The following is a 12,069-nucleotide window of genomic DNA, read 5'->3' as shown; positions in this document are numbered from 1 at the left end:
TATACCGATTTACTATAATTTTGTTTGGAGATCTACTAGTTTATGTTTTTTGTTAAACTTTTAGGTTTTATATTTGATTGTATCTGTTACACTGAAGCAGAGAGAAAATATGATTATTATTCAGAACAACAATAAAATGTATTATTTCCAATAGTATGGGTATATACATAAATCCTTTTCAAAGAGTATTTGCAGCCTCTGTTCTTCCAGTTAAATATGTAGAAGTGTATTTTGTATATTAAGCTTAAAATGCTAAAAAATCCTTCCTATTGATATAAGTGTGGTAGAAATAATTTGAAGCTTTGTGCTGTCTTAATTCTAGACTTTATGATCTGTAAAGAATGGCATTAAAGATAAATGGACTGGCATTTTCAAGTGCAGTTTGTTAGAATCTAAGCATAATTTGTCAATATAAAATCCTATATTGTTCTTGTTTAATAGAAAATGGTATATATTAGCACTGCACGTCAATATATTGTATCATAGTAGAGGCTGATATACAGGTTATTATGAAGTCCCAGGCATAGGAGCTTTACATGGTTCATTTTATGAATTGTCTCTTAATGTCAGATGATTACAAAATGAAAAAGAAATGTTCCCTTCAATTCTTATGATAAGACGCTCATTTTGTCCGGCAGAAGGAAATGTCAATATCGATCATTTCCTAACTGGTCGGAAACTATATGTTGTATCAACAGCAACACACCGACTTTTTCCCTGGCTAATAAAGCATTGACATGATTAAAAATGTTATTTGTGTACACAACTGCCCGATTAAACATACAATTGTACTATGGCTTATAATAAAATTGCGTAGACTGCAGCTCATAACCTTGACATCCTTTAGGAGGTGTCTACTGTATGTAACTATGTACAAAAGGAAAGGAGAAAAGAAAGTGGAAGGACTATAGTGAGCAAAGGTTTAGAGACGGGAGGGAGGGTAGCATGTGGCAATACTGAAATCTCCCATTAAACAAGGGGAAATCCATTGCTTTTCTGTTTATAATTAAAACAGTCTCACAGTCTACTGTGTTTTACTTCTTGAACATATCTTGAAGTGGACCCGGTAGATATTTAATAACTGTGTCTAGAATGCTTTCCTCTTCTTCCTCATCCTCATCTCCACATCCAGCAGGGATGGCCTTCTTGGGACGTGTCAAACTCCCCTCAGATTGTGCCTCCATTGCAGCTTGTGCCTCAGCTTCTTTCTCCTCTTTCTTCTTTATGCCATACTACAAAAAGGACAACAAAAAAGAGGAAATCACTTTACACTTGTAAATGTATGCCTGAATAAGGCTATAGTTAAAGCATACTTGTCTGTTCAGGTCACTATTAAAGAGGTTATCGCAGCTCAATGATCCTATCTATACTGGTAGCTTATGTAAAGACTTTTCCTAAATATATTGCTTTAGAAATGCTGCTTTGTTTGCCTGCCATGTGAACTCCTCCCATTCTTTACAACACATTTCCATAAACGCCAGACCTGTGTGGTAGGACAAGTGATGTCACTCACTGCTCTCACTTTTATCTACAGCTCTGCTGGCAGGACAATCAGTTCAGCAAATTGCAATTACCTGTTATCTCTCTATGTAATGACACAGATAACACTGAGTGTTTTTCTACAAGCATGTGCGTATTATCTGGTCTGCATAAGTATTGTGATACTTCAGTGTCCCATTCAGCAAGGAGAGGGGGGGGGGATCCAGGAATTGAGAAGAAGAGACAGGCAAACTGCTGAAACAGTGAGATGGGAGATGGGAGAACCCCTTTAACAATACACTAGTATGTGTGTGTATGAGGAATAGCTCTCTATCCACTAGTTTTTCACTCTTTAGGATCCATCTCTAATTCTAAGTCGTCCCTGAAGTATGAGGTGAAAATTAGCTGCTATGATGTCTCCCATAGATAGCACATAAAGAATCAGGAGACTACAATAATCATATTTGATGTAGAAGTACTTGAAACATCATTGTTACTCATTGAAGGCAACTAGCAAAAGCATATCCCCTTTTTCTACCACTGTTTGAGCAATGTCGCCAATAGGTATGACCTGTAATCCATCTTAATACAAGACAAATATCTTCCGTTTGTCTTTGTCTTCCCTGTAGTTGCTTATTAGATAAGGGTTACATAAGTATGTACTATCCTAACAGATGGAGCATGTGTGGTGCATGGATGGTTATTGCTAAAACAAGGTGCACCTAGAAAATATAGATTTCATAGTGAAAAGGTCACATGATTCATAGTAAGGAGTATTAGTGTTATTGGGGTGCAGATTATAAAAGAAGTGGGTGAAGTCACAGGCACAGTGCACATAGATCTGTAGGGTTGTATAAGCTTTTAAAGAGAAAGTTGTGTGAAAACTCCTTTAATGTCAACGTCTGGCCATTTCTGTCCCATTAGCCTGGACTAGAGATATTCTTGATAAATTGTAGCAGCAGTATACTATAACTTGTTAGCCCTCAATAAAAGTACAGTGGCTCCTCTAGTTACAGTGGCCTCAGGATACAATATTTTCAGCATATAATGATCTTTTCTAGCCCATTGTAACTTGAAACCAGACTCAACATACAATTGCCTTGATGGTCTGTTTTTCACCGCCATCAAAAAAACTGACATGCACCTTTTTTAAATAAAACAGACATAGATAGTGGCATTTGAATAGACCAATTAAAAAATGGCCAGCTTACGGCAATTATACATTGCCATGCGAATGAGGGCTGTCCGTGTACTTGCACAGACATACATGACCATTTTTCATAGACATTAGGTCCATGATAAATAACATAGCCATGTGAATAAGGCCTTAAGGCTAGTTCAAGTTCACACGTGTTAGGGTGGTCGAGGAATTTGGTCTGGAAAAAATCCGCTTCAGGAATTAGGAAGCTTTTTTTGGAGCGTTTTTTGACAAGTGATATCTTGTTTGTCTGAATTTGAGTTCTGTAATAACAAATTGAATTTATAGTATGTTCTACTACACTGACTTGATATATAGTAGTCCTTGGGACCTATTTCCCTTCAAGTTGTAATTCCCATTTGAATAAGGACACTGTTGTCTGAAATATTCTGCATTATTTTATAGCAGTAAACACAGTAAAATATGATGATTATTGATAAGCAGGCAGATATATTATATGCTATCTGTATTTAAAAAAAATATATATTCTGATTATCAGGCAGAAGGACTTAGGGATTCTCTAAAGCAGACAATCCCTTTAAATTTTGTTGTATTCTGACTTCTAAAACCCCATCCGAGAGATTAAAGGGGCTCTATCATAAAAGTCATTTTTAGCTAAGCATACATTTGCATAGCCTTTAGAAAGGTTATTCCACACATACCTTTTGTATGTAAATCACCTCAAGCAGAAGCAAAGCTATGAGTAAGAGACCCTGCATCTTGAAACGCGTCAGCTAGAGCTATCAGAATGTGGTTTTAATCACCATTTTTCTTCTTTTTTGTCATTTCACATCTATTTACTTTTGTGTGTTTTTTAACCATGTCGGATTAAAAGTTATTTTTTAACTTACCTGGTCGAGCGGATCCTACTATCCTTTTCTATATGCTTCAACTACAAAGTGCCTTAGTCAGAGGCCAGGATCGTGCACCCAGGAATTATAAGGACTTATCAAGCTAACTGGAGGTGGTGAGCTATATGCTTATTTTTCTTATCTATTTGTAAATCGCCTCAGTAGATTTTGAATGAGCCAGTTTTTATTCATATGCTAATTAGCCTCCAGTCTGCACCCAAAAGTCTCATTGAGCACTGTCTCTCTCCTGTGTGTACAGCACAAGCTGCTACTGCTGATGACTCATCTCCCTGCTCTCGCACACATCACACAGCAGAGAGAGTGCTCGCTGAAAACTTCCTGTGCTCGCTCGAGGCTAATAAGCATATGAATAAAAATGGGCTTATTCAAAAACTACTGAGGGAATTAACATACAAAAGGTATGTGTGTGGAAGGCTATGCAAGTACGTTCTTATTTAAAAATGACTTTTTTTCCAATGATAGAGCCCCATTAAGGAGACAATTTCACTGAAGTGCAGAGAATGGAAATTCATAACATGTTATTGCTGTCTTTTGGATCTACATTGGCAGATGTCTGTGCCCAGCTATATAGGAATGAGTGACTACTGAGGTCATTGCTTCCTGGGAAAAGTGAGGTGAAAGTTTACTATTTAACTGTTAGGAAAAGAGAAACTAATTTCTATAGAGGTCACTAAATGTTAGACTACTTTGCTTGCTGAGGGTCAGAGATAGGATGTTCCTGTGAAGTGTAAAATTACTTTTTAAGTAATGAAATTTGTGGAGCCCAAGGGAAATCTGTATTACTATTATGATTATTGATGATAATAATGATGATGATGATGATGATGATGATGATGATTATATTATTGTTAATATTATTATTGTGACTGTGCATTGGTGAGCATGGGGCCCAAATAGTTTGCACTAGTCTCTGATGATCTCCATTTCTACTTCCAGCTCCAGACTTCCATTTTGCTCCTAACACTGTTATTTTCTTCTCTCCTTGGATTATGGAGTAGTATCATCAAGTTGATGTCTGGAACTAATAGTCTATTTATAGTGAACTGTAAGTTCACCATGCCACCTTATTTCTATGATACTTTGCTTTGCCGTGCTATTGTTCCTGAGTATTTTGTCTCTGTCTTGATTAACAATATTGATTCTGATCTTGGCATTGGCCTTGTTCCTGGGTTATGCTTCATACACCATCCCTTGGATTGTTCATCTAATACTGTACTTATTGTTCTACTCCAGGTTCTGATCTCTGGCTATCTGTGACTATGCTTAGATTAACTCCCAATTTCTACAGATTTAAGCGCAAACTAAAGATACATCTCTTCAGACAGGCCTATCACAATTCCTAATGTAAACCCTTCCATACTACGATTAGAATCCCTAAATTTTAACCCTCCTCTGTCCCCGCTCCCACATTACCCCACTTGATATGGTGCCTTTTCAGCCTAACTTATCTGTTCAAGCTCCATCCACATGTTAAAGGTCACCACTAGTGACGGTTCATACAGTATTATTTGTGTAACGACAGTCACCTCTATTACAGAATTGTCTGACTACTGTATAAGCAATGCCGCCCCTGCTACCTCTTGTGTCACCCCCTCTACCTCATAGATTGTAAGCTCTTGCGAGCAGGGCCCTCAGTCCCATTGTGTGAAATGAAGTTCTTTGTTATGTATCTGTCTGTATCTGAACCCTACAAATTGTACAGTGCTGCGGAATATGTTGGCGCTATATAAATAAAATGTATTATTATTATTATGCTTTGTCTCATCTTATGGCATGTTGAATTCTTATCACTTTCCTTGTAATGACCTTGTCTCTGTCTCTAACTATATTATTGCTGTATTAATTCTACTGCGACTTAATGGTGACTATTCTTGGAAGCCACATTGTGGGAATCAAACCATGAAAATTCATACATTTAGATTCTTCGATTATTTAGATTCCACATAACAGTCTAGCCATTTCCAACCAATTGTGGCTTATGTTTCTTAGAAGATCAACATCTCTGGTGAGAAACGTAACATTATCTACTGTACATATGATCCTCATACATAGAAGCTTTTCTTTTCAATTGACTTCTAAATTCCCCTGCAGTCAATTTCCAATTGTCAAATGGAAATCACTGTAAATGATTATTTTAATAAATTTCCAATTTCTAAATGGATTGCTATGTTACTGGGGCCCACCATATAAAATAATCACTTAGACAGTAAATCCATAAATGTAACATAAAAACACCAGTTGGTCATTTGTAAAGGTGGAAATTACATGCAAAAGCAACGAGAATAATTGAAAATATGAGTGTGTTGTGTTAATTTTATATTCTTAAGCAAAATCATTGCTCTTATAAATGTGTTTGGTGCATATAACATTAAAGGATCATTTTAAGCCATAACTGGATCACATTGAACCATAATGCTTACTCATGTGCACCAGTGACCTTACTCTTCCAACATATACATGTCCACTTGATATTCTTGATGAAATGCTGAATGCTTGGGGTCAAAGAAGAACATTTTAGAGATATTCTCTGGAGGCTCGGCAGCTATGCCTACTTTTGGATTTTTTTTCTATTACTCCAGAGAATCAAAATAAAACATGAAGCAGCTTTGCACATTGTCTTAAGTAAAAATATCCAGCTTTTAGGCTGCATTTACATTTGCGTTCGGAGATTATCACAGATCCAATCACATTTGACTAGACATACTATATAGTGCTGCAAGAATTAATGGTATATAATGGGAAGTCATAATGTAGATGTGAACATAACATTTGTATAGAGATATCTTGTTGTATATGAAGTCTTAAGGTGCATTCACATGGAGGAAAATGGTGCTTAATTTGATGTGGAATCCGCGTCAGATTCAGCACTTAAAAAAAGCCTCCTTGACTTCAATGGGTTCCTTTTTCTGCTAGCATATAAATGTAATGTACCTTGATACTTAACAGTTTGAAAAAGGTACACATTACATATTAATGGGGTTGTTCGAGGATTTAGTTACCTAGTCCTGGGCATTACTGATGATTACCCAGGGGTTGCAGCGAGATCACAACCGTCACGTCATGTGATCAAAGGCAGTGGTCCATCCCCTCAGGTTGCTCCTCCAATCTCACAGGTAATTACTTTACCATAGTCAGCCATAACATATATAAGTAATTAAGTATGAAATCGGTCAGGAGGGCAGAGCAACCCAGGGGGCAGAACGCTGCTTCAGATGAACTGGAGGCCATGGCATTGCTGGAACCCTCAGGCTCATTATCAGCAATCCCTGGGACAAGGTAAGTCAATTACTACACTGTAGACAACCCCTTTAATAAAGTGTTTAAGGGCTCCCTTACTATGTTTCCTGTTTCCAATCATCCAGCTGTGCAGTGAAATGCTGAATGGGTTATTCATTTGAATGAAAGTTGTGGCTCCATGTACGTAAAGTGAAAGCATTGCTGACCAGGAAAAAACAGAAAATTAGACATATCTCTGAGGATTGATGGGGTTGCAGCTGTCAGACCTCCACCATTCCAAAAGTGATGGCATAACCTAGCAATTTGTCATCATGTTATGACATGGGAATGACCATTTAACCCCTTAAGGATGTATCTTACTTTGTACTTTAGAACTAATTATTTAATTCTTTTTTTTAATTGTCATATTTTAAGAGCTATAACTTCTGTATTTTCTGTGGATTTAGCCATATTTGGGTGTTTTTTTGCAGAAAAAGTTGTGTTTTTAACAGTGCCAATTTTAGAACATAAATAATTTTATAATTAATTTTCATTTCTTTTTCTGGCAGGAAATGGGAAAAACAGCAGATTCATCACTGATATTTGATTTATAAATATTGTGCTACTTACAACATGGTAAAAGTACTTTTTATTTTGTGGGTCAATATAATTACCAATATATATGTTTTTTCCACGTTTTGCTATACTCTTTTCTAAAAATAAATAAATAATAATAATTGTTTTGGGGTAACTATATTCTGAGACCTATAACTTTTGAATTTCTCCATCAATGGAGCACTATGAGAGATTTTCTTCTGGGATAAGTTAAAGTTTTCATTACTGTCATTCTGTTATTTATATAACTTTTTAATTGTTTTTCATTACTTTCTTGGGTGACAGAATAACAGAAATGATTTTACCATTATTTTTTTATTTCTATTTGTCAGAGAAATAATATGATAAGTTTATAGGTCATGTTGTTATAGACATGGCAATACCAAATATGTGTAGATTTTTATTTTTGATACTGTGGAAAAAATGTTGTAAGGGAAAAAGCGGTCTAGTTTTTTTTTTCTTTTACATATTTCATTTTTTTTTTTTTTTACTTTACATTATGATTTATATTCTGTCTGTATGATTTAGCTTCATACCAAAAAGTATGCTAAAACATACACTCACCGGCCACTTTATTAGGTACACCATGCTAGTAACGGGTTGGACCCCCTTTTGCCTTCAGAACTGCCTCAATTCTTCGTGGCATAGATTCAACAAGGTGCTGGAAGCATTCCTCAGAGATTTTGGTCCATATTGACATGATGGCATCACACAGTTGCCGCAGATTTGTCGGCTGCACATCCATGATGCGAATCTCCCGTTCCACCACATCCCAAAGATGCTCTATTGGATTGAGATCTGGTGACTGTGGAGGCCATTGGAGTACAGTGAACTCATTGTCATGTTCAAGAAACCAGTCTGAGATGATTCCAGCTTTATGACATGGCGCATTATCCTGCTGAAAGTAGCCATCAGATGTTGAGTACATTGTGGTCATAAAGGGATGGACATGGTCAGCAACAATACTCAGGTAGGCTTTGGTGTTGCAACGATGCTCAATTGGTACCAAGGGGCCCAAAGAGTGCCAAGAAAATATTCCCCACACCATGACACCACCACCACCAGCCTGAACCGTTGATACAAGGCAGGATGGATCCATGCTTTCATGTTGTTGACGCCAAATTCTGACCCTACCATCCGAATGTCGCAGCAGAAATCGAGACTCATCAGACCAGGCAACGTGTTTCCAATCTTCAATTGTTCAATTTCGATGAGTTTGTGCAAATTGTAGCCTCAGTTTCCTGTTCTTAGCTGAAAGTAGTGGCAGCCGGTGTGGTCTTCTGCTGTTGTAGCCCATCTGCCTCAAAGTTCGACGTACTGTGCATTCAGAGATGCTCTTCTGGCTACCTTGGTTGTAACGGGTGGCTATTTGAGTCACTGTTGCCTTTCTATCAGCTCGAACCAGTCTGGCCATTCTCCTCTGACCTCTGGCATCAACAACGCATTTCCGCCCACAGAACTGCCGCTCACTGGATGTTTTTTCTTTTTCGGACCATTCTCTGTAAACCCTAGAGATGGTTGTGCGTGAAAATCCCAGTAGATCAGCAGTTTCTGAAATACTCAGACCAGCCCTTCTGGCACCAACAACCATGCCACGTTCAAAGGCACTCAAATCACCTTTCTTCCCCATACTGATGCTCGGTTTGAACTGCAGGAGATTGTCTTGACCATGTCTACATGCCTAAATGCACTGAGTTGCCGCCATGTGATTGGCTGATTAGAAATTAAGTGTTAACGAGCAGTTGGACAGGTGTACCTAATAAAGTGGCCGGTGAGTGTAGGTACATAGGTTAAGGGTTTCTCCATCTGCTCTTGCCTATAGGGACACCAGTCGTATGTACTGAAGAGAATATGGTGATGCACAAAATATGTATATATTATGGCATGACATGTACATTTAGTTTTAAGTTAAATAAGTCACAAAAACATCAAAAAACGAATTTTGATTTACAATTATTTCACTCTAATAATTCACACAACCCGTAGTTAAATAAATGATGACATTTAGTCAAATATTTAGCATTGAGTAAATGTAGATCCATCCCCGAGGCTATATTCTTATTAATTATAGTTAACATTGTGAAGAAAAGGAAACGAGTTTACATAAAAAGCCATCAGTAGATGACTAGGATTGCAGCATGTATTAATTGATTTATTCCCAAGGGAAGCTTAAACAGCAAAAACAATTATACTGACTCTCCTCTTGTACTTTTAATTCACATACTTAGATGATTTTGCTTGTAAATATCTCGAAAGTTTGAGCAGTTTATAGTTTCCCATAGCGTGAATATATGAATCATAAATATGATAAATTCCTTATGATTTTAATTAAATTTAGAGATATGATTAAATGAATTCCAAATACAATTACAAAGAAAAAGTAGAAAATATATTTAGATTTACTTTTTAGTTTATTCAGAATTCATTTAATTATAATTCTATTTTTAATACAGTTCTCATCAAAAGTTCCTCGATTAAAAAAATAGGTGCAATTTTAACATTTCAGTGGGTTTTGATAATTGAAAGGTATATATTAAGAAGAAAATATAGTGCATCCTTTGGGCACTTAAATTCTAAAAATTGGGTTTAAATGCAGCTATAGCCATATACAGCAACAGAGAGCAGGATGGGAACAATTCTGGTTCATTGTTTTTAACTAGCAGGAAAAGGGAGTTAGGCAAATTAATAAACAAGCTTAGGGGGCGTTCACATTTGCGCACCTGTGCGCTGTGAGTCAGTCTTCTGATTTTTTTGACTGGACACAAAGTTAGACACGCAGGACCTTGTGTCCGGCCCAAAAAATCCAGTTTCCCCACAGACAGGTTACATGGGGGCACCAGCGGTTTGCTTTTAAAACCAATTCAAATGAATCTGTTCTAAAACTGACCACCAGGAAGCATCCCTGATGCAGTTTCTCCAGAGAATAGGACAGAGACCCAACAGAATGACACAGAGTGCACAGGGGTGCAAGTGTGAACGCCCCTTTAAGCAGTATATATAGTTCCCAGGATTTGTAAGGGGTACACTTAGCTCTCTATAATCTACTTATTTACAGACATGTTTTTATACTGAAGAAAATGTCTAAACCTCTCTTTAAAGTATTGGGATGAAAAATAGGACCTTGTTAGGACTATTTTATTATGTTACATCTGAAGCTAAATGCTTAAGAAAATGTATTACAGATTTGGAAAAAAATAAGTCAGTAAGGGGGCTAAAAATATATATCCTTCACTTTTGAACAATGAAGAAAAGGATGCAGTACAGCATAGATAATGGAATAATCATGGTCTCATAGTGGTACTACAAACCAAACTCAAGATACAATCCTCGCTTTTGTTTTCCATGTAGCTGTAGACAGATGTTTGAGTGAGAGATGTCATTGTACTATAGTAAATCCATATCATGAAAGCTCTTGAGACAGTGAGCACCATGGTAGCACATACCATAGTCCCCTAGCAGCAAACATGATAATCTCTATATGTGAAAGATGTTTGAAACCTAATGCAGAAAAATTCAGCATAAAATAATTAAAACTGTCCATTAAAATGAAAATGGAGAACACATAATAACACTTTTTTACAGCAACTTTAAATGTGTAGTTTTTAAGGCTATAGGCTTTGCTTTCTACATATAAAGATAGCACCAGGAAATAGATCTTTCTATCAGAGCTATTACCTGTCCTAATAACTCCAGCCTATAGTAGTTGGTTCAGTAGCAGCTTCTGAACTCTGAACCAAAGCTATGACTAAGCTGCATAAAGGGATGCCCCTTAGCAAAGATGCTCCAATAATCTGACCTGCTAAAAGGGCCCATAGAAAGCACACTTCTTATGGAGCAGCACCATCTTTTCTAATCTGATGGCCACATTGACTGAGTGCATTAACCTCAAGGTCACAATAACAATGGAAAAGTTATTACCATCTGAATCATTTATGGCATACCAAAAGTACAGTATATGGGAAACATCTGGCAGTTCTACTTCCAAAACTCCCACCTACTGGGAGAATGGTGGTCTCCTGCTCCCCCATTAACACTTCAAAAAGAAAAGCCTAAGAATGCATTGAATGCAATAACACTACAATAAAAGTAGTTTGACAAATGTATGGCTATCTATGCACCTCATCTATTCCTTTAGGGTGATAGAACTTGGTTTATGGGGATTTGAAAGATGGCCACACAGTATGCCATTAGTACTTATACCAGATGGCTTGGGTCTATACAAACTTCATCTGGTCCCAAGTCTACCAGTTGTGCAGAGCTGTAGCTAGTCTTTCCTTCTCCTGGAGCAAAGGTTCAGTACCTTGCCTTTATCCCACATCTAAATACATAAACGTGGGTTGTTGGCTGCGCACCAGCAGTGTCCATGTGTTGTAGAGCGTTTACTACATATCAGTCCACAGCTTGTACCTCATTTTGGTGTCATAATTGGCATCTATGAGACTATTGAGTGGGTTCCAGGGTATACACTAGGTTAGTATTATCAGAACATTGTGGAATATCACAGTTAAAGAGCGTTATCTTGCTGACTTTGAAGAGGTCACATGAGTCCCAATTTTCCAGGTCGAAAATTGTTTTATCTAGTACAGCTATAAATTCACTGCATCTTATAATTTTTCTGTTAACAACATAGTGACTTTTTTTTAAGTCACTGCCTTATATGAGATAGCTACAGTATATAATGTAATATAT

The 12,069-nt window shown here is 37.0% G+C and overlaps 1 protein-coding gene across 2 annotated transcripts in view; it reads right to left on the bottom strand.

Moving 5' to 3' along the window:
• Window positions 1–259: 259 nt before the first annotated feature.
• Window positions 260–12,069, bottom strand: part of CPLX1 (complexin 1) — a 204,834-nt gene continuing 193,024 nt past the window's right edge. Inside the window, exon 3 of one of the 2 annotated variants that reach the window (XM_075280581.1) lies at window positions 260–1,232. In XM_075280581.1, coding sequence (XP_075136682.1) covers window positions 1,035–1,232 — 198 coding nt within the window. In that variant the 3' untranslated portion in view covers window positions 260–1,034. The remainder of the gene's footprint in view (window positions 1,233–12,069) is intronic. The other variant, XM_075280572.1, reaches the window with a different exon arrangement.

This window comes from Leptodactylus fuscus, chromosome 1, assembly GCF_031893055.1.
Source record: "Leptodactylus fuscus isolate aLepFus1 chromosome 1, aLepFus1.hap2, whole genome shotgun sequence".
Lineage (NCBI taxonomy): Eukaryota > Metazoa > Chordata > Amphibia > Anura > Leptodactylidae > Leptodactylus > Leptodactylus fuscus.
This window is presented reverse-complemented; position numbering and strand designations above follow the sequence as displayed.